The following is a 26454-nucleotide window of genomic DNA, read 5'->3' on the forward strand; positions in this document are numbered from 1 at the left end:
AAGAAATCTGTATTGCTGTCTTCTCTACCCGCTTTGTAAAAGAAAGCAGATTAGATCTTCTGTCATCTTTCTTTATGGAACTGCCTCTAAAAATATATTCTCCCAAGCAGAGCAGGAAAAAGTATGTCTTGCTTCTTATCTTTTTATTAATGTTACACTTACCTTTGCCAGACACACGTAAAGGGGAAGAGATGGGAAAAAGATGATTAAAACAGTTTTGCTGCCTCCCAGGGTGGTCCATCTGATACTCAGTATAACCTTTATAACACAGCATTTTGAATTGCATGAATCCATAGCATGCTGTAGGATCAGTGCCAGTTTCAATGCTCAGAGTGGATTGATGTGAGCAGTAGGATGGAGTCATATATTGATTCAACATCTTAGACTAAAAAAAACCCTGACAGCAGCACAGGTTTCAGTAGTTTCCCTGCTGCCATGCTATTTTTTAAAAACTAGGTTATGTTGTCTGTATTTCTCTTCTCTTGAGTTTAAATTCTAGGATTAATTAGGAGACAGAAAAATGCAATTTCCCTTCCTGCAGGAGCCACTGCCAGTGGTGCCAGTGACTGCCACTGCAGCTAAAGAGTCTCTGTTAGGAGCTGCAAAGCACTTCACAGACACCAGGTATTACTGAAATACCATGTGTCAGCCCAAACCTGGACCTCTGTACCAGAACAGAGACTTTTCCCGCTTGAGCAGCAAGCAATAGCTCTGTGAGCTGGAGCACCTTGTCAGCTTTTCTGGGAATTTGTCACTGGATGAGAGGGATGCACGTGCCTTAGGTCCCACAGTTTTGGGCCTGGCCAGCCATGTGCAGCTCTGCTGCCGAGGAGTGCAGTGACCATGGTGGCTCCCTTCTGCTGCCTTCTTGGTATTGCACCCACCTCTTCCTCTAGCATTTCTTTTGTGGGCAGGGATATGCTCCTTGTATGTGTTCAGACAGCAAAAAGGCAACAAGACTGTTCCATAAGGTTCAAAGTAATGGGTGTCATGCTGTCAAGACACAAAAATAAAGGAATTAATATTGATCTTACATTTATGCTGTTCTGTCAGGGGCTGTTTCTGCTAAGAGTTGTTAACGAGGCAGAACCTGTCTCACAAGCTAAAATGAAAAGGCCTGAATAACTTTACAGTTAAATGCAGTGTAGGGATACATGTTTACCTCAGAGCAAGCCTCACTCCTCCTGCAGAGGGGAAACTGGATATTGCCTGCTTCAGCAAGGAATGAACTCATGCCAGTATTCAGCACTCAACAGTTTTCCATGGAATGGTTTTCCTCTGCAGCGCTGGGAGCTGACTGAGGCAAAACAGGCTCACAGGGATCCAGCTCAGCTCAGCACGTGCGTTTGCTGGGGCTCATCTGGTCTCTCTGCCTTCCTTTTCACAGCCACGGGACAAGGTGTGCAGGAGAGGTGTCTGCTGCTGCCAACAACAACATCTGCGGCGTGGGAGTTGCATACAACTCCAAAGTGGCAGGTATGGTAGCAATCCAAGGTGTAAATAGCCCACTGTGCTTCAGGCAGAGCTCCTCCTGCAGAGGCACAGGGTGTTGCCCCAGACAGGGCTGTAGATCAGTGTCGGACCATGTGTTTATTACTTTTCACAGTAGCTGGAGAGAGGAATTTCTCCATGGCTTTGCCTTTTCAATCAAGGGCCTTATAAATAAAGGCTCTTTAATAACAGTGGAAAAGAGCAGCTCTGCTCCTCCATATACCAGCTCCTGTTTGTATGCTGATTTTCAGTGCTTCTTCCCTGCGTAGCTATGGAATCGTTTGTGGCAAATCTCATTTTGCAGGAGGTAAAGTATAAATTCCTGCTGCACTTAAAAGCCATTTGAAAAGGCAAATCTTATTTTGCTCTTACTCTTTAGGCTCTCACAGGGCAGGACCTGCAGTGCTGTGTATCTCTGTGGTTGTAGGTTTCCTCTGTTTTAACAGGGATGGAGAGTGATAGGAGCAGATGCAGAGATTGAAACAGGTGGTACCTAGCACCCAGCATCCACACCTTGGGTGTGTTGGGTATTTTTGCTTCTAATGAGCTCTTCTCTGCACATATATACTGAATACAATGCTTGGAGTGAGTTAGGCTCTCCACACCGTGTGTGGAGAAGTTGAATCTGAAGAAATCCAATTTTCCCACTCTTAAGACAGTTCCATGATGATAACTGAGGTACAGCAGGCAGAGATAGATGCTTATGAATTTCACTTCACTTTCCCTGATCCACACCAGAATTTCAGCATGGCTGTACTCATTGCTTCTTGGAGATGGTCCACAGTGTGTGTACATGGACAGCTCTGCTCTGCTTGGCCAGCCCCTGTTTCACTGTAGTGTCAGGAGAATCTGAGGAAGGTCACATTTCACCTGTCACCTACATGACTAAAAGCTGAATCTCCACCAGAGAAGGGCACCAAGCAATGTTTGCTAAGCTCTTACCCGAGAAATATCAGTGAGAGTTAGTAACTGGCTGGGCAGGTCTAATAAATGTCTCCTTTCTTCAGGAAGGGTAATATCTCCTTCAGGGATGGGACATTCCACAAAATTTACATTCTTTCAAGAGTTATTCTTCAAGGAATCTGAATTGATGCATGGGATTTTGTCTGGACCATGTCCATATTATTCATATAACTCTACAACTTCAAGCTGGTTCCTTAAAAATCAAGAGGTGTGGCAATATTTCTGGTGACCAACAGCCTACAAATAATTTTCTGTGTTTGTCCACTTTGTAGTAAAATCCCCTCAAATTTTTGGAAGTGCCAGCCAGCCTTCCCTGCCCGAGGACAATGTGCATTGGCAACAGCACTGTGTGGTCCATGGCACTGGAAGCCCATGGAAGTTGAGGGTCTGCTGCTGTCATGGTTTGGAGTCCATGTTTGCAGAACGAATGGGAAGCTGATTGCAGATCTGCATTTTATAAGTATGGGAAGCAATTTCTCACCCGTTGAGTTTGACTTCATCATTTCTAGCTCAAGTTAGCCCATCAAGAACATCCAGCTTTGGTCTGATTTCTATTTGAAATTTATACCACCTTTTTTCCAGCCTTATATTTGACACATTTGGGTTTCTGTTGAATATAATAAAGCCACTGGCTTCTAAATCAGGATCCTTATTTCCATTCACACTGTTTGGCACTGATTTCTGCCTAATCTGTGTCCTAAACCATTGGCAAAAGCTGAACTTCAACTCAGGGGTACAAATTAAGCTTGGAATGAATCCCTGGTTACTCAGGTCTCATCCAGAGGCCAAGTGACAGGTTGGCTGTCAGTGAAATTGTCCTGTGTGTGAGGCACGGTGGAAGCTTAAGGGCTTGCACTGCTGTCTGTTGCACTCTGGTTCACTTAGAGTCAACACTTAGAGGTTTTATGAAGTTGACATATCTCAAGATTGTATCATTTAAACTCTTTAACTTCTACTGCAGTATGGGTTAAAGGAAGTGAGTTTTAGTTTGCTTTTTTCCTCCACATGCTGGCCATATTTTGCTATTGCATCTGCATGTTGGCAGAATTATATTTTTCCAGGAAATTGCTGTGTAGGATGTTTCCCTCCTCTGATTAAATTCTGGACATGTACCCAAATAAATAGAAAAATTACTTGAAAAACTAATGACATGTGAACACAAAACTGAATGTAAATTAGATGAGGGAGGGTGCCTTACTCTTTTTTGCTAGCTTACAAAATCTTATTTTGAATGCCATTGATATTATTTAAGCACTGGTTTTCTGAGACTGCTGAATTCTGTTATTTTTAAAGTGTTCTCGAAGAGTAGATGGAAAACACTGTGTAATTAGAAAGCTAACAATAAAGTTCTTTGTCTTTCTGGGCCATGCTGCCTTGGTGTTTAATACTGGCATCCTGCTGGGTAAGCACACCCTGGTGACATGGGAATGTCAAGTGCAGAATTACTGAATGGATAAAACTGCCAGTGACTTAAAATACCTGTAACTGGGGGGCCTTCTGCAGGTGCTGAGATTACATTTGGTGCTGGGTAATGCATATTTCATGCTTATGTTGATTAAAACTGCAGGTATTCGAATGCTGGACCAGCCGTTTATGACAGACATTATTGAGGCTTCCTCCATCAGTCATATGCCTCAAGTCATAGATATATATAGTGCCAGCTGGGGACCAACTGATAATGGGAAGACTGTGGATGGACCTAGAGAGTTAACACTGCAAGCAATGGCAGATGGTGTGAATAAGGTAACAGTTTCAATAATCTGGGTTCTGGGGCAGAATAGTGTGTACATGCTTGTGCTGAAACCAGTGACTTGGGAACACAATGCATTTGCACAAATTATCAAACTTTCACCATATTTCAAGGTTCCTTTGATGTTTTTGGTATTGATTTTATTGTATAGTCTCAGCATACTCTGTTTATCTCCAGTCAAGCTTAGAGATGCTTTTCATAGGCCATCGCAGTCAAAATGGAAGAGCCTGAACCTGTAAATATTCCCCAGGTTGAAATATGTCAGCTGAGCTACTGACACTGCATTTTCTGTTTTAGCATGTTACCAATTTAATTTTTAATTATTGTTAATTATTGTCTCTTGGGCTACTCATGTGTGGTCATTATTACAGCTGTGATTGAACTGCAACAGTTCAGGTGTCCCTGGACTAATATCATCCAGGAGCCTTCTTGTTTATCCCCACATTCCCAGCTCCTTCTAGGAACAGTCCGTGGTCTTTGTAGAAGACACTCAATATCATTCTGTAGTCTGTTTAACCTGCACGCTATAAGATGGTTGGGGGAAATGTGTGTGCCACAACTCAAAAATAAAATAAATTAGCCCAGACAAACCAGCCTTGCATGGCTTTGTCTCCACCTCTTTAGAGTCGTGCCGCCAAGGCAACCATGGCTGCCTCCTGGTGCTGTAGGGAATCAGCCTCCTCCCTTTGGCTGAATATAGATGGGTTTTTGTATTGACAAAATCTGAAATTACCCAGAACATCTGCGATGGTTTTCTGTGGGAGCTCCTCAGTTACTCACTTTTCCATCCAAATTATTTCTACCTTTTACTTGTGCCAGATTCTCCCACTCTTCATCACCAGCTCACTGTAAGCAGCACATTCTGTTTACCATGTTTTGTGACATGATAATTAAATCTACCACTGTGACAAGTAGTGAAGCATTCAAAGCTTTCTCAAATGCTGAGCCTCAGATGTTTTGCCTGTAACAGAGGGATTATAGGCATCTTCATGCTTCCACCCATAAAATTGGCAATGTACTGCAATAACACTGGAAGACTTGTCAAAAATTCCTTCTGAGTCTGCTCAGTTTTGTAGTATAAACTGTACAAACCTCTGAGTCCCTCTGAAGTCACCTTACACAAGCTGTGTTTCTTCCTGTGATTTTCATTTATCTAGTGTTTCCATAAAGATCGCCTTAAACACTTTGGTCTTGAGGAGAATCTTTCTTAGGTGTGTGACAGTTCTAGCAGCACCTTGATGTGTTATAGTTGCCTGATCTCTCTTCCACTAATGTTGGTTGTAGCAGATACAAACTTTGAACACAGAAAAGTTTTCATGTAATTTCTGTTTTGTCCTCGTCCAATGGAGAACTTGTGTAAAAGCAGCAAAAAAGGTGGAAGAATGAAAACTGAGCTAGAGTTATTTTACCCTTCAAGAGAAGCAGATGTTAAATCATAATCATGGCGATTTTTTGTAATTAGGTATAAAAAATACCTTTGAATTAACTTGCTGTCATATTGCCCTGTGCTTTAATTTGTGCAGTTACACTGGAATTAACCTTCTCTTTGAATGTTAAATATCAGAGTAGGGATTCTTCTTTTCTGTTTTATTGCTTGGTTGAAGTCCCATACTCAGTGTTGGGCATGTGACCTTTTTAATACCTTGCCTTCAGGAGCGTTTGTGATTCTCTTCAAAAAATAATTTGCAGTATTAAGACCAGAAGAGGCCCTGAGATCACTTAGGTTGAAGGCTCAGGAAAGAGAGAGCACAGTGACAGTGAGCTGTGCTCTGGCAAGGATTGCTCTCATCAGGAGACATATGTCTCTCTTATCATGAGACATAAAATTAACAGGAGAGCCTGCATTAGTAAACCAGTTCTGTCAGCCATTGCAGAATTAGGAGGAATTATACTGGATTCTACCTAAAAAAATATATTGTTGTCTAGGGGCAATTACACTTAACCTTGTAGTGGCAGTATCGCAGCTATCTCCTGTCAGTCTCCCACAGAAGATGGGATAGTTCCATCCCAAATAACTCCCTTTGTGTTGTGATCATAGCTGTATCTACCCTTCTTTTGCACATTGCATTTCCTAATAGAGCAGTTTTTTTGGGTGTAGTTTGTTCTGATCTGGTTTGTTTGGAGAGACAGATTTTCTAGAGATATATCAAGCTGTCAGTGGATGCTGGGTATTGTCCACGGTGCTCTGAAAAACCCACTACAGAGTTGGCTGCATGGAAAGGAAGACTAACAAGCCTTTGATATAATACCCTTTTACCTAGAATAGGTCTATAATACATGCATCACATTCTCTATTGACTGTAAAAACGTAAATCTAGTTTATTATTATTTTTCAGTGTAACCCTCCTGTCTTATTAAAAAGTATCTTTTGTAAACTGAGAGGCAGAAAAAACACGTAAGAATTCTTTTTATCAGCCTAGAGCTGATTCTCACCAGAGTTATGGTTCACGAATTAATGATGAAGCTGAAATATTGGCAGGGAGGAAGCAACATGCTGAGAATAAAAATGTGTTCTTAAACTAAAAGCAATACTTCCAAATGTCCTAGAAGGCAGTGTAAGAGCTCTAGCATGGAGCAAGATTAATATCCTTGCTTCTAATGCAATAAAATACAAATAGTAAGTAGGAGTGATACAGAATTCTTACACAGAATATGCATTTAATTGAGTTGACAAACACAGGTAATGTTTGCCTTGCTGCCGCCACACTTGGGAGCCCAGTTCAAAGAGGACACTGCCAAGTGTTTAAACCTTCAACCTCCGTTCCACTTTCATGTCCTTTAGAATTTCTTCTTCCAGAGCTACTGCAATGTGGGGGTAACTAGTCACCTGATAATGACAATAGGATAAAAACTACAGAAACTGTGAAGCTTCACGTTTATATGCCTATTTTTATGTCTTGAAGTCACCCAGCTATAAACAGGTGGACTAAGGCCAACATGTCTTCTATTTCTGATATATATTCTTCTAGCTGAAGGTGTTCCTGCTCATTGCAGAGTGGAGTTGGACTAGATGGCCTTTAAAAGGTCCCTTCCAACCCAAACTATTCTCTATTTTCCTACCTTTCCTTTTCCATTATCCATTCTTGGCATGTGTTAAACTCATTCTTGCCTTTGCCTTAATCATACCTTCATTTTGGAGTGCTGTTTGCTTGGAAGGTAAATAGCACGAATAGAGGCAGCACTGAATAGCATGAATAAGGACAACACAGTCTGTCATCACACTGGAAACTCCTTTATGGGCTCTCTTACTAGCTATATCTAAGGCTGAGCACAAAAGGGATAGTGTGTGCCTGAACTGGGTGTCAGCATAACCCATGGAATCAGAAGTTATTGGGAAAGGTACTCAAGCTGCTTTTTGTTACTAAGACATAATCCCACTCATTTTTTTAAGGTGATCTGGCTTCACTGTGTTATCTCATGGCTTTAGTTCAGGGACAGTGGTCAGCAGCATGGCTGGGTCACTGAGTACTGGTGTTGCACTGCAAGGATAGATGAGCTTACAGTTGAATTAGCAAGAACCTGGGAATAGGGTTTAAAAAGACTTTCATCCACACAAAGGTCCACAAGTATTTGGCAATTACCAGCACTAGCCTGAACACAGATGAACACTCTTACCTGATGCGACTTTCAGCTGCTAGAGAATACTTATACGGGATGTAACTGGAAAGGACTTTTAAAAATCTCTAGTTTTTAAAAATTAGGCTGAAAGTTTTATGTTTATAGTACTTGCCTAATGAGGGGGCCTTGCCTTCATTGTATGCATAGTATGACTGGACAAAGCAGTGCTGTGTGTTTTACATATCCCTTGTCCGTGCTTACCACTTTGGGGGCTAGAAGGCTTGCAGAGGGAGGTAGAGATGATAGATAGAAATCCTGTGACAAGACATCTCTCTCTAAAATAGAGACTTTCTGTTCTCTAGTACCTTGCATCCAGAATTGTATCAGCCATCCTCTTAAACAGGAAAAGGCGACTTAGGCCAAGAACTAATTCCACTTATATTTTATGGTACATCCTGTTTTTAGTGTAGTGTCCAGTAAACATTTCTTATTCGCCGTTTCGTGAGTCCAGTTCTTTCCAGCTTCAGTTATTGGAATTTAAGGCAACAAAAAGAAGTTTTGTCTCTTATCTATTGCATTTTTATGATGTAGGCTTTATATTAGGAGGTCGTGAGTGGTTGCTCATGGACTGAATTAATTCCTTGAGACTTCACCTTCTCAGCCAGAATTTATAAGACATAAACCATTTTTGCTTGTGCTGGTGAAAACATTATTGCTTCCCTAATGTAGTTCTACCTAAGAAAACAATGCCCAAGTGCAAATTACCAGGGGAGCAGTATTAAGAATTCATAGTCATGTCAAGGCTTTGTAATTGGGCTCACCAATGCAGGAAGAAAGGAAAATGAAAAAAATCAAAAGGAAATATTTCTCATTTGCCTCTCTCCAAGTGCACAGAAATTGTGCTACCGTTCTTTGAAAATATCACGTTAATGAAGTGTATACAGTTAGATGCCTCTAACATAATTTTATTTTTCAACAGCTAAGTGAGGAAAGGAAAAATTATGATCTGGCAACCATCTGATTACTCACTTTTTGAGGAAGCCCAGAAAGCTTCTTTATAACTTGGGAGCCCTTTACCATTGTATTGCATTGTGTCTGAAATATGCATTATAATTCCATGCCCTGTCTTATTCATCTAAGATAAAATCAAACCTTATTAAAACCCCACACATGTTGTATCTGCTTGGAATTCTGAACCCTGGTCATCTGACAGGGATGTTTTCTAAGGAGGCAAGACAATAATGTAGCCTGAAGATGCTGATTTTGTTGTCTCACTCTGCCCCCAGGAGTGTTTTTTGTCTAATCTCTGTGCCACAGCTCAGCAGGTACATGGTTTAGCTTACCAGCAAGGCTAATACTGGGAACCTTTGCACTGTGCTTCCAGGGGCACAGGTGAACCTATGAGGCCAGAGTTCATCACACCACTTGGGAATGCTGGGAAGGGAAACCAGCATTGTCACTGCTAAAGAGTAAATTGGGTATGCATAGTCTCAGTTATAATCTAGCTGAGAAATAATGAGAAGAGGATGAGATTGATTTTTTTGCAAATAATATCGATACTAGAATTAGGCCTGTAGAATTGCTGTATTATCACTTGTGGTACACAGCCCAGAATCCAGCAAAAAAGAAATGCTAAGTAAAAAGTTTTGCCTTAGCATTTTCCAAGTTCTGTCCTCATTGCCCTGCTAGACTGAACCCTCACTGAAACCTAATGCTGCCTCTCTTGACCAGAAATACAATTTTACATACATTTCTCTTGGCTAAGAGAAGCCCATCCAATTTCAACAGCAATTTAGGTATAGAAAATGGCTCAAGCGTTATTTTTAGCTAAAGGAGGTATTAACAATTACGCAATTAATTGCGGGTTGGCATATGTGAGTTCAGTACTCTTCTGTGACCAATTCTAAAATAAGTTACAGAAAGCCTTTTATTATGGTTTATGAATTATATGCCTTAGGTTTTTTGAGAGTCTCATATGCAGCAGTCTTGGAGTTTGGTGGTTATTACTTGACCCAAATAGTTTCAGAAATCTGCTAGGAGAAACTGAACAGACAGTTATTAAAGACAGCAAAATATGAAAGGGACATAAAAAGGAGAAGCATGTTGGAAGTGTTGTTCCAAGTGATAGTTATCCTCTGCACAGTAGCTGAGTGTTGAACTGAGTTCTTGCTCCTGTCAAAACAGCCTTTCCTCTTCCACTGTTGAATACCAGAAGATTAGGCCAGCAGGAAAGGGACAGGGCCTTCATCAGTGGTGAATTTGAGAGGATAACCCTGTTACTGTTTCTTCTGAGCTGAACTGCATGGCTTGTGGCTGTGCTGGGCTTTTTCAGGGCGACAGTTCAGCATCTCCAGGCTTTCGGAAGGAACTGGATGTAGGAAAAGTACAAACACATTCAGCTCAAACAGGGTAGCTGTGCCCCTGAACCTGTGTGGTGGCAAACTATGGCAGTCCAAGTATGTTTCCTGCTATGTTTTCTCTGAGGTATCTCTGAGGTTAAATCAAGGTTGCTTGGCTGGCTGTCAAAAAAGCGTTTCTGCCTAGATTTTGCTTTAGGTTTTTAACAGTGCCCAAGTCATCAGTATAGGAAAGGAGCAAAGGGATCCAGTAAGTCACAGGCTACTAGATTGCTCTAGGCAAATCATCCTGGCAGCTGGATGAGCCAGGGGAGTGAGAGATGTCAGGGATGCAGGAGCATGCAGGCAGGCTCCAGAAAACCCTGGCAATAAAAAAAATGGGCAGCAGTTCAGGGATGCCAAGGACTCACTGCCTTCAGCTGGCTTGTACTGCATAGCCACCTCTGCAGTAGGCTGTTGCAGCCTGAATAGCTGCAAGTAAAGTCCAGGGTAAGGAAGCAAAAAGGGCCTTTGCATAATATCCACAGATGTTTAATTCAGCCGTGAAGTGAGATGTGTAGAGTCCCAAAGCACGCACACACATGGAGGGTCCAGGTTCCCCTCTCTTGAGCAGCCCCCAGGGTGACCCTGGTCTCAGGGCAATACAAAGATGAGGGACAATCAGGGAATAGGGAGGGAGTGGCTCAGGGACACAGGAACAGACATAGGAACAGGGGAAGGAGCCAATTTATTGGCTTTCGAGGGAAGCTTCTTGTGTTTCCCCAACCCAGGGGATGCCGCCCCAGGGTCTCCACAACTCCCTGTTTTGATATTAAGAAAGCTTCTCTGAAAGATCAACTGAATCAACACAAAATGACAAAAACAAAGAAAAACCCTCCACATGTGTGTGCTTTGAGACTCTATTAAACATCTCACTGCATGGCTGAATTAAATATCTGTGGATATTATGCAAAGGCCCTTTTTGCTTCCTGACCCTGGGCTTTAGTCGCAGCTGTTGAGGCTGCAGCAGTAGGTGGCTATGCAACAATCAAACAATCAAAGCTTCAGGAAACACTGGCTCAGGTACTAGCCCAGCAGGCATAATGAATGAAGAAAACAACAAGCAGGCATAATGAATGAAAAAAAAACATAGTTTAAGACATGCCTGAAGTTACATAAGTGAGAAAGGCTGAAGTCTTCTGCCAGCTAACTTTTGCAAGGTAGTTCACAAAAGATATTTCTCTGGGATAATGCACTTGTGGAAGATGAGAAAAAGGAGTAAGAATATTTCTCAGGGATTTTTTTCCTCATAGTGCAGCTTCTCACTAAGGACGCTGGAAATAGAAAACCTGCTTTTTTCTTAAAGAGAGCTTCACAGGAACTGTCTGTGAATTACTAAACATATAGCCTTGCCAAAAATTTAATTCTGGTTCATTCTGAATTGAGAACTGGGCCTCTCTTGGGCTAGTATTAAACACACCCTGATCCATTTTCAGCTCTGAGTGAGATGTATCTTCAGATGGCTCAGAAGGGCAAGTGCCAGGCCATACATCACTTTTGGAGGAAATGAGCAGGGTTCTACAGGATTCTGGAGGAAAGATACTTTTTAAAACGTGTCTTACAACCTTGCTGTGGTGTTGTGTTCTCCCTGACTCTTCCCTCAGGCTCCCTCTGGTGTTTACAGTGTATGTTACTACTGCCTTCTTCCGTCCTGTTTTTGGTCCTCATGAACAGCAGCTTGAGTCACACTAGTAACATTTTTTAGGTTCACATAAGGTTGAGATGCAAACAGGAGCTTTAGAAATGATGTTTAGTTAATGTGACTGGTTTGGGTTTTTTTTTTTTTGTTTGTTTGTTTGGGGGTTTTTTGTTTTGTTTTTGTTTTGTTTTGTTTTGTTTTTTCCTGTGTTATCATAGAATCATAGAGTGCTTTGAGTAGGAACGGACCTTAAAGGCCATCTAATTCTTGAACCCCTGCCATACCTTGAGCAGGGATGCCACCCACTAGATCAGAACTAGATCAGTTTTGTTACTACTACTATTCAGAGAATTGAAAATTCACTTCTCCTGAAGCCATATATTTCTACCTGGTAAATGGCACGATGCCTGAGAAGAGCCACCAAGCAGCTTGCCTGTGCAGGCAGTCCCACTGCGGGGTCTGACCGTGGGACAGGTGAGCAACAAGTCCTAAGCATCACTACAAGTAAATGCAGTTGGGCTGCTGTCAGTTTATTCCAGCAGTGTTTGCTCATCTTTCCGGTCCTGGCTAGGAAGGAAAGGCAATTGAAATTAGAGTATTAAGAGATGAGTTGTAGGTTTTAACAGTAAGACCCACTTATGGATATGCCTTCTGTGAAAGTGATATCCTGAGGCCATTCTCAAAGTTACAGTAATTGCATGCATAAAACCCATCCCAGAGTTTCAGTTCCTCTGTGAATTCCCCTTGCCTCACACCAACAATCTGTTACATGCATTTTCTGCCATTCTGCTACAAATCCCATCCATGGGGTAAAATGCTTGGCAGCATGGAACAGTCCTGCTGAGCAGGGCAAAGTTTTTTTCTCTGTGCTGGACACTGCAGAGGTTAAATTCATCTTAGTACTTTAGTGAATTTCTCAGGTGAAATTGAAGTGTTTCCTCTCCCTTTCAAATGGCAAGAAAGGAGATTGTTTAAGAACGGGTCTATACATGACAAGCATCCTATTCTTGCCACCTGCTTTCTGTGTTGGACAGCCACCTGTTTTTTTGGGACTGAGGCTGTCCAAAGCAGGTAGAGGGTTGCAAAGCAGTGAGGTGGTGTAGGTTGGCATGGTGGTGGCAAGATTGGGATGTAGCCTCTGAAGGCAGTCCAAAGACCAGGTTTGGGCCCTGTAAACTAATGGCAGTCAGAGCAAAAGGTGGGATATGGAAAAAAATCAAAGAGAAAAAAGACACAATTGGTCTTTTTCTGCTGATTTTTATTTTTAAAATAAATTGCTAACATGATTTTGATCTTAAAAGTACATATTTTTGCAACAGTATTCTCCTCCCTTAAAATGCAACTGATACCAGGCCTTTGTGGAAGTTCTTAGATGGATTTCAGTGAGCTTTTTCACAGTCATTATCTTTATTATGAAAATCTGTGGCCTGAGATGTTACATATCCCAGTGTCAGCAATCCTGCTGTGCAATTCAGTGGATTATAATGCAACTCACTAACATGCTTGAAATAATGAGGTTGCTCTGTTCAGTGGGGTGCAATGAAAAATAGAAGCTACTGCTGGGAACTCAGATTTGATTTAAAATCCTGACTGAAAAGGTTCCCTATTAAAATGCCACTGCAGGTTACTAAGTTTGTATATTCATTAACTTCCATTTCATGCTGGGCAATGAGAAGACCAGAAGAAATTTTTTGTCTTTTGCTCAGTGCATCTAAACAGTGTGTTAAATTCCAGCCTTGAAGACTTCTGGTGCTCTTGGAAGTAAATGTTGGATTACTTGAACTAAACATAGAGAGAAATGGTGGCTGGGTTGGAATCAGATGGAGATCTGAGATTTGAGTTCCACAGCACTGATCTTTCCCTGAGAGTTGAAGTTCTCACATCTGACTCTCTTTCAGGCAGCTCCTACCTCTTTCTGATTATGGAATTAGAAGGAGCTGAGTTGATCCCTTCCCACTACCTGCCTGTCTGGAAGTTAGGTAGAGGGTGTGGATTTCTTTCATTTAATTAATGGCAAGCCTTTATAGTGGCCCTTCAGCATCAGTCAGTCCTCTCCATCTCAGCATAATTGCTTGGCCATTTTTCTGTAGATTATTTGCATGGCCTCATAGCTTTATTTTATCCTTAAAAGTAGAAGCTGGTTTGTTAGAAAAACAGCTCTGAGCCAATAATACATTTGGAAAAAGAAATGTATTGAGAGAACAAGGTGCTGGTAGAGCTTTTCAGCCATTGTCTGAACTTAACTAGATCTTACAAACCCAGCCTGTGAGATGACCTATATCCCTTTTAAAAGAATACTTTTCCTCATGGCACTTAGACCATGACATAAATGCTAATGAATCCATGTCTTAGCATGTGCATCGGGAGCCTTCAGGGTGTGAAGCAAACCAGGTGATAAATGGAAGTGCTTTGTGTACACAAGGTTGCAGAACTGGCTTTGGCTGCCATTTACCTGGGTTTAGTAACCTGCATAGGTCTGTATATCACAGCTGAAGCTTCATATATGTTTTGTTTGTACCATATTTCTCCTTTATAGATGCTCAGCTTTACAATTAGATGTGCAGTTGTTTTGCCAATTGATAGGGGTGATTTAAAAGACATGGACACCAATAAAGAATGGTCTTTTTTACTACTAATACTAAGGCAACACAGAGGCAAAATAATACATTAAAGAAAACAATAAGCTTACTATGCACTTGGCTTCAGCAACAAACAAAACAAGCAAGATAATGCACCTAATCAGTACTGTATGAGAGACAGAGAATAGTGATTGAAAAAGATACATCACCAATTGCCTAAATACTTTGCCATCTTCCAGAACCCACAGTTGCTGGGTCTGTTGCAGTGGCGATTTGGAGAACTTTCCAGGGAACTGGGATGTCCTAGAAGTGCGTTCACTCCTAAGTGAGGTCTCCAAAGTCACTGCAAATGGGATTTTTATAACACACTTCCCAACCAACAGGGACCAGGGCTTGGCCAGAGCCCAGGCCATGGTAGGGATAGGGGTTTCTTGCAAATAAACATCTGGTGATGTCAGTTGGGAAGTTTTCTGAAAATGATACATTTATTAACATATCTTGCAGATGGTTACACAAGGTCATGTGAAAGTTCCTAAAGCAGCCGGGTTCACATTAAAGCAGCTTGGTCAGTCTGTGTGCAAAGTTCTTTTGTTAAATGGCTAACATAGACAGTATCTGTTACATGATTTTCAGGATTCAACTAAGTCAACTTTGGCTTGTGCCTGTTGTTCAGGCCTGAACACTTCCGAAAGCAGCTTGGTCAGTCTGTGTGCAAAGTTCTTTTGTTAAATGGGTAACATAGACAGTATCTAAGTCAACTTTGGCTCAGTCCTGTTGTTCAGGCCTGAGCACTTCCAAAGTTTAAGGTTGCTGCTATCTGCTATTTGCTGTTTGACTCCAGAGGGTCGAATTTCCCCTCTCACAGGGCCGGGGTGGAAAAGGCAGCATCTATGTCTGGGCCTCTGGAGATGGAGGCAGCTATGATGACTGTAACTGTGATGGTTATGCATCGAGCATGTGGACAATCTCCATCAATTCTGCCATAAACGATGGACGGACAGCTCTGTATGATGAAAGCTGCTCTTCAACCTTAGCCTCCACTTTTAGTAACGGGAGGAAGAGAAATCCAGAGGCTGGTGTGGTGAGTCCTGATACTATTGTGCTGCTGTTGCTGACTTTGTGCATGATGTATGTCTATCTGCATGACCTATTGCAACTCTGTGTACTTTGGAGCAGCAGATGGTTCTTTGTTGAGATGAATATTTTCTCATTCGCAGTATGTGATGGTGCCAAAACTGTGAGCTGAGAAGATACGGGATTTTTACTGAGAACAGCAATGATCTTCCATCTTTTAGAGCTTCAAAGGAAAGCTAGTGCTTTCCTTTATCAGAAACCAGATTACAAAGTTCAGTTGCCCTCTTTCTGGAGGACAGTGTGACAAAAGGTCTCTGTAAAAATCTAAGTTAACATTTGAGATCATATTTACTTGTACTGGCAGACTTCTGCTGTACAAGCAGCACAGAGCAGAATGACATTTAGTAACCCACGGAGGACATACAGGGGTTCAGATTACCAGAGCCTGCTGTTGCTGCAGGGCCATACCTACAGCTGGAAAACAGGCAGGTTCTGTCCAGTTGTATTTGGGATTCTCTTCCACTGTAGTGATCACTGCTCTTCAACTCTTCAGCACCTTAAGACTAACCAGGACTTAGTTCAGTTTACAGAGTGGAAAAGGCAGGCATACTGACTCAAGGTTAGTTTTTGCAAAAAGCTGTTGTACAGTTTTCATGACCCTGTCTCAAATCCCCAAGACACACTGTGCAATCCTAAATGCCCACATGCAGTAGCAGACAGAGCACTGGTTTCTGTCTTCAGTCAGCTCTGTGATGATACCAGCCAAAATGATCTGTGGCATAAACTGCATTTCTGAAGTTTTCTGCTGGTCTCTGCTAGTGACTAATCTGCACAGAAGACAGCAGCCTGGTGCTGCTGCTGGTCTCAGAGTTGGACAAATGTTAAAAAGCTCAATAATGTTAACAATTCTAGTTTCAAATCTTTTTGATAATCAGAAAGGAATTTAAGGCCTTTGGTTAAGCTGTGTTTGTAAGAAACAGATGGGTTCTAAGTGATAATGACCACTGGTTGACTACCTGATGACTTGCTCTTTCATTTATGCTCTAAATGTGTCTCACCATGGTTTTAAATTGATTACACTCTTCCAAAAAAGAGAACAGATCGTGGGTATGAACACAATTAAAGAGCAAATGCACAAACTCCACTTTCTGTATTTTTCTGAGTCTGTAGCTGCAACGAAAATGGGATAGCTGGTTTCATTAATTGCATCTAATATCATTGCAGGCTACAACAGATTTATATGGCAACTGCACCCTGCGTCATTCAGGCACGTCTGCAGCTGCCCCTGAAGCGGCTGGAGTGTTCGCCCTGGCGCTGGAGGCTAAGTATGCTTTGGAGAAATTCCTCATGAGCTCTGGGGAGGAGAGGGCCTGCGGTTTGTTTAATGGTGTTCATCATTTCAGTTGGCTGGCTGTGGCACGAGGCTGCAATAACCAGCTCTAAAGCCGACTCGTACAGTAGTGACGTGCACGGTGACTTGCAGATGGAGCAACTTGCCAAAGTTGCATGGCAGATGTATTTTGCTGTCTGGCTCTCTCTGTGTCCTCCCCATCTTCTGCATCTAGGGAGTAGACTTCTCTGGCACTGTTTGGAGGAAGAGATTATTTAATTTCTCCACATGTCCTCTGTGAAATGCCCAGCCTACAGAAACATAAGAATGACCCTGTAATATCAGACAGGAGTTCATCTTGTGCCAGGGCACTGTCTGCAATGACAGATGCTTAGGAAGAGGACAAGAAATGGGGATTAAGAGTGATCTTTCAACAAGAGTTTTGTTGATCCATGATTTGTAGAGACAGCAGTGGGTCTCTTCTGTTGAACAGCCACAGGCAGATTGATCTTCCTTGAAGCTGTCTAACTCTTTTTCAGATTGTCTGTATTTGGTACCTAGGTCATCCAGTAACAATCAGTTCCTCAATATTTTTTTGCAATGGTGGTGTGGAATGTTTTCTTTATTTTCTTAACCCATTGCTGGTAGCTTACTTCTGTGCTGTGTAATTGCTCTGTTACTTGAAGGAGTAAATATCCATTGTCTGTTTACCATCTCCATGGTATTCCTGACACTGAAACCTTTTTTTATCTCTTGAAATCATTATCTTTTTCTCTATTGATTAGGAAAAGTTTTCCTATCAATAACTTACACCACCTTTTTACTTTATGTTATTTTTTTTTTCATGAACTGAGGCAACATTTGCCTAGATACAGAGCTTCAGTTGCTGTAACCACGGCATGAAGTGAGTACTATGTGCATAGTTTCCTTCAACAGTGCAGAATAACGAAGATTTGTCAGAGGAGGCCAAGTTTACATTAGCAGAGCAATAGCTGTCGTGCTCAGAACATGACTTCCTCCAAGTCTCATTTTTCAGGTTATATACATGTAAAACACATGCCAAATGTTTAGCTTTGTATGATCATTCCTTCTACTATCAAATTCATTCAGTGTGACAGCCACTATATAAAATATTAATATGGCCATAAAAATGTAAATGTTTAATGAATTTTTTGACCACTGAATGTTTAAACTGGACTGGAACCTAAATATTTCAGAAAAATTATCATTCTTCTTCATTTGAGCTACCCAGAAATCCCATTATTATGAATAGGAATTAGACTTAATACCCCTGGCTTGCACTAGAATTTCTAGGCTTTGCTGAGAAGGCAGCAGGGGAGAGAAGGAGCTGTCAGTGTCTCCCATATCCTTCTGGCTGTATTGAATTTTATTGTGCAGAACTATCCTGGACAAGCCTTGCCAGGAATCACTGACAATCTCCCATGAACCCTGTTCTTGCCTGCATTATGTCTGTCAGCTCATACACAATATAGGACTGACATGTCTCTCGAACCAGACCAATCCATGAAATAGAAAGTAAAAAGTAGAGCTTTAAGATATGTAGCAAGCTCTTAAAAGATCTCAATAGGAATGATGCAAGTGATATCTTCTTTTCAGCTGTCTTGTGTCACCTTGGGGGAATGACAGTAATTGGCTATTCTGGTATACATTCAGCACGCACACATGCTTATTACTTGGGGCACAGAAAGCTGAAAAGCACATCCTTTTAGGCTGATGGTTTGAATCAGACATATTGTGATGTTGAAAGAGTTCATCATAAAACTACTGGAATAGCTTTAGTTATGTAGAATTAGAATGTCAGTTCTAAAGCTTTTTAGAATAACAAGTGCCCTTCCTGTTTTCATAATCACTGTATATCTAGGAAGACAAGCGATGATGAAAAATAACCATTGCAACTAGGGAAATGTTACTTGACTGCATCCATCCATGCTAACATAACATGGGTGAAAAACCTCTGCCATACCTTATACTGCAAAGCTGCAGCCACCCACGACCCATATATCCATAGTCACAGAATCCCGACATTACTAACACCTGGATCGTGAGAGCACAGCAGCTTCATCAGATTAGGGCTTCTGAGGGTGGATCCTGGAAGCTCCATGGGAAAAGCAGGAGGAGCAGGCAAGAAATAAGGGGCAAGATCTAAGAGGAAAACCAGGTGAACTTTTTTTATAAACCTTGAATTTTTTGCATTTTTCTCAGGATCTGGTATAATATCTTGCTCATTTTATTAGTTTAAAAATTGCATGTTGGATCTGTAATGTCTAGTTAAAAGAAGTTTTTAATCAGAAGTGGTTTTGCAATTTTGGAGAACATAGTTGGAAAAGTGCTATATACTTCAAACCTGTTCTTATTCCCACTGAGATCAATAGAAGCTTTGCTGCTGATATGTGTGTAGTTACAATTCCAGTGTTACTCATAGAAGCAAACTTCACCCAAAGCCTTACTCAAGCACAGTTTTTCTTTAATACCTGCTTGGAAATAGTGTAATGTTTGTTTCACATGTTGCTCTTCCACAGCTTGCATCTGACATGGAGAGACATGCAGCACCTGACAGTGCTCACCTCCAAGAGGAACCAGCTTCATGATGAGGTTCACAGGTGGCGTAGGAACGGCGTTGGGCTGGAGTTCAACCACTTGTTTGGCTATGGTGTCCTAGATGCAGGAGCCATGGTTAAGATGGCAAAAGACTGGAAGACTGTTCCTGAGAGATTCCATTGTGTTGGAGGGTCAATACAGGAACCTGAGTAAGTCTGAATAGTCTGGTGGATGTGTTTGGCTTCTTCAGGCATCTGGGGAGACTGCAAGCATACGATTATGTTGACAAAGACAGTTAAAGAAACTTAATGAGGATTTTTGTTTCCTAAGAAACCGTAACATTACCAGTAATAAGTTGATAAAACATTTTTTATCAGCAATGCTTGATGACACTATATGATCTTCCAGTTCCTGGCTTGCTGGGGCAAGACATTCTATAGCCCATCCTATGTGTTAGTGCCAATAGGGTTAATAGCAACATCCATTTCTCCTGGGCACTCACAGGCATGTTTGTGCTAAAGTTTCTGTGAATAAAGAGCCTATTCCCAAATGAGAATGTGGGAGACTGGCACTGTAAATTACATAAGCTGTTGCCACATGAAATATCTATCAGCCAGGTCATATCTCATTGTGAGATTCTTCAGCAGACAGTTTTATCTCCAGAAGACTGAAACAATCATCTACAGCTACCAGCACTAGGCACGACAACATTTAATTTTGCTTGCCTTAAGCTTTTCAATTCTCTAATTTCAGGGTAGGTAGTCAGGTTATTTTCTGATTTACCTTTATGTGCTAAAGTGAATGAGTCAACAAATGAATGAATGAATACTAATTGACTACAATAGCTTTAGTTTAATTTAAGTAATTGAAATACTAACTTAATAATGGCCTGAATTATATCTATACAATTTGAAATTTGACTTTTCAGTGCCATTTTTGAAGGGAATATTATTCTGCTGGGAAAAGAAAACAAACCAGGATGCTGTCCTAGCACATAGCTCAGCCAGGGAAAGAGTGAGTTTTCCCCCAACCTTGCAAATTGAATTTGCATGATTCAAGGTTCTACAGCTGAGCCCTGAGTTTTAATTTATCTGTCTTATGCATACTCACAGGTAAAAAACAAATGAGCTAGTTTTAGGATATCTCTAGTTTATTAATAATTAAATGCACAATAATCTCATTTATCTTAGGGCAGCTCCATTTACTGAAATGGGGATCATCCTAGAGGAGGAGAGAACATTTATTTCTGGAGGCTGTAAGGAATGCCTGACACATCCATATGTTGCCTGACACATCTGTCAATTGCCTGACACATCTATACATTAACAGCACTGCTGTAATATTTGTGTTCCCCAATGAAAATGTCACTGACAGGAGCTGATAAGCATTATGAAGTGTAACACGTAAATTTTTTGAATTGCAAAAAAAATAGCTAGCTAAGTCCCAGCATCTCCAGAGATTCTTTGGAAATGAAAACTCTGCATTTCTGTTGTGGATAAGCGGATTATTCTTTCAGTTTGGTTTGCTGAAGCAACATTTTATATATATATATTCTCTATCTTTTTATTTAAGTATAGGTATTTGTATACATAACGTATGTATTTGGTATAGATTTATGAAGGTGAGTAGTTGATATGGAGATGTGTTTCAGAGCAGCATTGTCAGTTAAGCAAAAGGCCAGGAAATAATTAACAGACATAATATACCATGTGCTGAAAGCAATCAATGTTTAAAACAGAAACATTTGTTAGCAACAGGAACTTTTCCTGACAAGGGTTCTGGCTCATTTAGGGAAATGCAAAGTTTTGAGACAATTTAGTCCATTAACTGAGGGACAGGAGTACACAGGAGCTTCCTCTGCTCATCTCCCACTAGGTACTACACATGCAAAAGTGGATATACTATATATAATCTCCCACTGGCTACTATGCCATGGACATACTATATGTGTGTGTATATATATGTGTGTGTATATATATATATACATACACAAGTTGGGTAGTGGCACGTGGTAAGGCTGAGGAAAATCCACTTTCTCTTCTTCACCTTTGTGTCAGGCTTTTTCCACTAATCCTGGTTCTTTTTGTCTCTTTAGGAAAATTTCACCTAGACTACAGTAATTACCCTAGTGAAGCAGAGACTATTCGATCCTAGTTAATAGGAAAGGGAACTAGAGGAAGCCTTTGCTCGTGTTTTTAGAGAGCTGAGAAAACTTTTGCACTGCAGTACTTGAGAAGGTGGAAAGAAAAGCTTTTTGCAGCTGTCAAGCCTTCTGCAGAGCAGATGTAGTAGGAACACATTGCTCTTGTTTCTTTGGGCTTTAGTCTGGACAGGAAGAAAAGACTTACACTGTGATGTCCCTCCTCATTAACTGAAGGAGATAAAACACTTGTCACATCTCTGGGAATGAAGCAGTGTTTGACAAAGCTTTGTCCACTGCATGAAAATGTTGTGAGACAACATGAATTCAGATTGAGTTGAGATTGAGGCTTCCCATGCAGAGAAACTGCAAGCACGTGGCAACTGTGAAATTACAATCCTTCACCTCTTTCTGCATGTAGTGCATTTTTCTTGTGCTTTGGCATGTAAAATAAGTATCTCAAGGGTATTATATTAGATGCTCATATGTTTTAGCTATACAATATTTATGTTATGCCAACTTCTCCTCCATAATGTTCAGAACAACACAGGTTTTTCAGTTTAAGGTAAGTGTTTAAATGCCTTGAGGATCTAGATCTAAATGATGTTTTGCTCTGCAAGTACTTCCAAGAAGGTAATGCTCAACAGAAGGGGGCAGAGACTGGCCTGAGCCACTTAGTGAGGTACCAAGTGTAATATCTGGAGCTCATCTCAAGAAGAAAAGAACTCCTGGAAGCTAGGCTTGACTGAAATGCTTTCACTGGTCTCCAAAGAATGTGGTATTTCATTAGCAGAGGGAAAAAGCTGGTACTGATTTCTTTTGAAAAGAAGGTATTCATTACCACAGTGTAGTCAATGCCCTTCAAAAGATTCTCAATTTGCACAACTAAGGTCAGGGAGAAGCCACTGGAAGACAAGATAATAACAAGGTGACTGGAGTCTTTTGTGACTTGGTCCCTTTTGTAATGATTGCTGTAATTCTTGTCTTTCAGTTCTTTCTTGTAGACAGAGGAAAATGTCACACTGCTCGAAGAACACTGATGGTGAAGATGTAGAGCATTTTTACACTTTCCCTGTATTTTGCCAGCCAGTTTCTGAGGCAGTGGGTAATTGAAGTTGCATCCTGACCCCAACAGGTTTAGAAGGCACTTTACAGCCTCAGCTCCTGGGCCAGACAGCACTTTGGTAACTCAGTAAACACGGGCAGCTTCTTTCCTTGATGCATGTACTCATGTACGGGAGCTGTTCAAGGATGGAAATCTTCATGGAAAACTATTTTTCAAATGAGCCGACTCCAGTATCCCACGTTTGTGCTGGTTTCCAAAGCAGAACAAGGACATAGGCTTTAATGTGACTGCACTGAAATTCTGTGCAATTGGTTCCTCCAACACCTGAGAGGCATTTTCTGCTGTCATTTAAGGAAACTGACATGACTGACTACTCATGGTTCTTTTGCTGAGTATGCATGTTATTATTCAATTACCCAATATAGGAGTAATAAGTAAAGACAACCATTAATGTTAGTCCTTAAAGAGCAGTATGTGCTTCTAAAATTGTATTACTTCTCTCTTTGTATAGGTGTACATTTCATAATTATTTTCAAATTAAGGTTTTGGTATCATTTTCTAAAAGGGGAACATTTGCTTTCCGGCTAAGTTTGCAACTATTATTTCCTTACTTCTTCATGTATTAATAAGGAAAATCATACAGTGTTTTTCTGTGAGGCACTAAAACCTAGTAGTTTTAGCATAAGCCATATTGTACTGTTTTAATTTGCTTAATTATCTTTTGACCCACAGAAAGATACCACCAAGTGGCAAACTGTTCCTCACACTGACAACCGATGCGTGTGAGGGGAAGGAGAACTTTGTCCGGTACCTGGAACACGTGCAGGCAGTTATAACTGTGAATTCCACTCGGAGAGGAGACCTCAACATCAACATGACCTCACCGATGGGAACAAAGTCCATTCTGCTGAGCCGGCGCCCCAGGGATGACGACTCCAAGGTGGGTTTTGACAAATGGCCTTTCATGACGACTCACACTTGGGGAGAAGACCCCCGAGGCACCTGGGCCCTGGAGATTGGGTTTGTTGGCAGCCAGCCCCAGCGGGGTGTGCTGAAGGAGTGGACACTGATGCTGCATGGGACTCAGAGTGCACCGTATATAGACCAAATCGTAAAAGATTATCAGTCCAAGCTGGCCATGTCCAAGAAGGAAGAGCTGGAAGAAGAGTTAGATGAAGCAGTGGAGAGAAGCCTGAAGAGTATACTGAGCAAGAAGTAGTGCTGTGTTGCATGACGGTGTCTTTCCTTCCCCAGACCCCTCTACTCACCGTTCTACTATCCAAACCTCTGTGTTAGACGTATTACAATGATTGTCTCTGTAGACAAATTATCACCTTCTTGATTTTAAAGTCTTCTATCTCGTCAATAATTATTTTAATTGCCACTGAAGCAGTCCATTTTTTATCTCTAAACCACAAAATATATTCCCACCAAATACTGTGTACAGTTTGTGACTGTAAATGATGATTTTTCTTTTGTGTCATACAAATAGGTAATAACCTGCAAAGAAGTTAATGGCTTTTCCCTTCATATTTCTGTGGTAAATGTTTGTATTAAAAAAAGAATGAATTTTAACACTGGAAGTTGGTGATAATTGAGCACATTTTGAAAAATTACTGAGAGAAAGGGAATCACAAAGAGGTTGTCTGGAGAGGTCTTTGAACATGCTCCTTCTGCATCACTGACTTCAGTGGGACTTCCTCCATTGGGTTCAACCAAAGTACCACTAGACCCCACAAAAATAAATAATCCAGAGATAAGGAAAATTCACCAATCTGATTGGCAGAAATCCAATTGTTTTGAGAGTTTTATTTCATACTACAGTTACACTACATACACACTTCAGCTACAGGATGGATCAACAGATATGCAATAAGGAAGGCAAAGCGATGCCAAAGCTGGGTGTCAGGGAGAAGTGATTTGCAAACCGGGTCGGGGCCTCTTAGAAGCACAAGTCCCAGTTTTGCTGGAGTTTTTTTTAGTTTGGTTGTTTTGGGGATTCTTTTCCTGTGTTGCTGTTCTTTGGGTTTGTTTTTTTTTATTATTATTATTTGTAATTTTGGCAATTTAAATCAATTTACCATCTTACAGCAGAACAAGCACATAGGGATTAGCTGTAGGATTTCTGGCAGCTTGTGTGCATCTGCTGGTCTCTCAGTACTGAAATGTTCTCCAGCACTATAAAATGAGGCTGTGTCAGCATTACCAACCACAGACACCCATTTTCTGGGGTTTGCAACCCAGCTGCCAGTAAACTGCTGTGGGGAAAATTTGAAGCACACAGTTTCAGTCCCAAAGCAATTTTTAATTTAAATTTCTTTTTTTTTAAGCTATATATTTGCTGGTATTATGTTATACAGATATATTTAAGGAGAAAAATATGCTGAAGTTATTAAAGTGTAATGCAATGTTGGCCTTCTTGAGAAATAAAATGTAGTATATTTGGGAAGATTTGTTGGCAGTCATTGTTTTTTCTGTTTAAAGTCAGTCCCACCTTGACTTTTTGGACATGAGTTAAAGTCCATTTCTCTCATCCTCAAGAGTATGCTCTGGCTATTGCTGCAAAAGATAACATTCTCCTGTTGGGAATTACTGATGGAAGCAACCACTACATGTTCTCAGGTGTGAGATCCCAAATTTAACCTTTGAGAAATAAAGGGTCTTCATTCTGCAAATATTTAGGCACTTGCACTAAAGCCCATCAGTGGACCTACTCAAATGGTAATTTTAAGCAGGTATTTCAGATCTTTGCAGGATCCAAGATCTACATTTTAGCAGTGACTAGTTTCAGACTTTTATTATGTATTTTTAATATGCAGAGTATGAATCTAAGATGTTTTAATAAGAGTTGTCCTGGTTGATCCGGTGCATAGTAGTAGAAACACATTTAGTAAGTAAATATTTATCTAACAAATTAAAAACATAACCCAAAGGTTCTATGTTGGACGTGTTTCACTTAAGAATGTATGAGAATAATGTTAATTCAAGAGACTATCCATCTTTTATTTTTCCATAAGAGGCCTGTTCTTTCCTTTTCCAAATGAAAAACAAATAGCTCAACCTACTCAAAGTCTATGTGAATTACACTCTAAAGCCAAGCCAAGCAGCCTCACACTACTCACAGTTTCTCACTGTGTGCAGCAGTCCCATCAGAAAAATTTACCATATATATATTTATGCACACACCTGTGGTATCACTCTCTGTGTGTGTTTTATATATCTCTAACATACAATGTATATATTCAGAGTACATTATGTATATTTTCATATAAATATGTCTAGAATTACATATGGTATGTAAGGTATAATACACATACATCGTAACTTTTTGTGTGTATGTGATCAAAGAAAGAGGTTACTGAAAGCTTTTACTGGACTTCTAAAATTTGGAAAAGTTTTGGAATAAGAAAAGTCCATGTGGAACTCTTAAATGAACATGTACATGACTTTCCATTGCATTCATGTAATTTTGCAGTTGTCTGTTAAATTATTAAATATCTTATAAAGCAGCAAAATAACTAGATGGCTGTCCATATTTTCATAATGCTGACATAATTTAGTAATTGAAAAATCACAATAGTGACTGATATACAGAAATGGTGAATTTTTATATAATTATATATATAAAACTACATTTATATACAATATAGAGATCTACTTCAAATTCTTGGGGATTTTTGCTTCAAGGGATCACTGAAAAATATGTCCAGTTAGACTTTTTATGGTATTGCTGATGCAAAAGAAAGTTAATTTTTTTAGTATTTATAATAAAAGGGAAAATTAAGCTCATGATGCAAAATAGGTGAGCCTTGTGATGATGTTTTATAATATCAGTAAAATAAAGAGCTGTTATAAACTGGCAGGTCCTATCATCATTGCTTATCTGAAGGTATACGGGAGGTAAAATGC

The 26454-nt window shown here is 40.5% G+C and overlaps 1 protein-coding gene across 1 annotated transcript in view; it reads left to right on the forward strand.

The window, feature by feature from the left end:
* PCSK2 (proprotein convertase subtilisin/kexin type 2) overlaps positions 1 to 26407 on the forward strand; it is a 99798-nt gene extending 73391 nt beyond the window's left edge. Inside the window, exons 7-12 of the mRNA XM_041477194.1 lie at positions 1388 to 1476; positions 4022 to 4197; positions 15242 to 15457; positions 16675 to 16775; positions 19321 to 19548; positions 23278 to 26407. Of these exons, the coding sequence (XP_041333128.1) occupies positions 1388 to 1476; positions 4022 to 4197; positions 15242 to 15457; positions 16675 to 16775; positions 19321 to 19548; positions 23278 to 23764 (1297 nt within the window). The 3' untranslated portion in view covers positions 23765 to 26407. The remainder of the gene's footprint in view (positions 1 to 1387; positions 1477 to 4021; positions 4198 to 15241; positions 15458 to 16674; positions 16776 to 19320; positions 19549 to 23277) is intronic.
* The last annotated feature ends 47 nt before the right edge of the window (positions 26408 to 26454 follow it).

The sequence above is a fragment of the Pyrgilauda ruficollis genome, unplaced genomic scaffold (assembly GCF_017590135.1).
Source record: "Pyrgilauda ruficollis isolate IOZ18807 unplaced genomic scaffold, ASM1759013v1 scaffold4, whole genome shotgun sequence".
NCBI classification, from domain to species: Eukaryota; Metazoa; Chordata; class Aves; order Passeriformes; family Passeridae; genus Pyrgilauda; species Pyrgilauda ruficollis.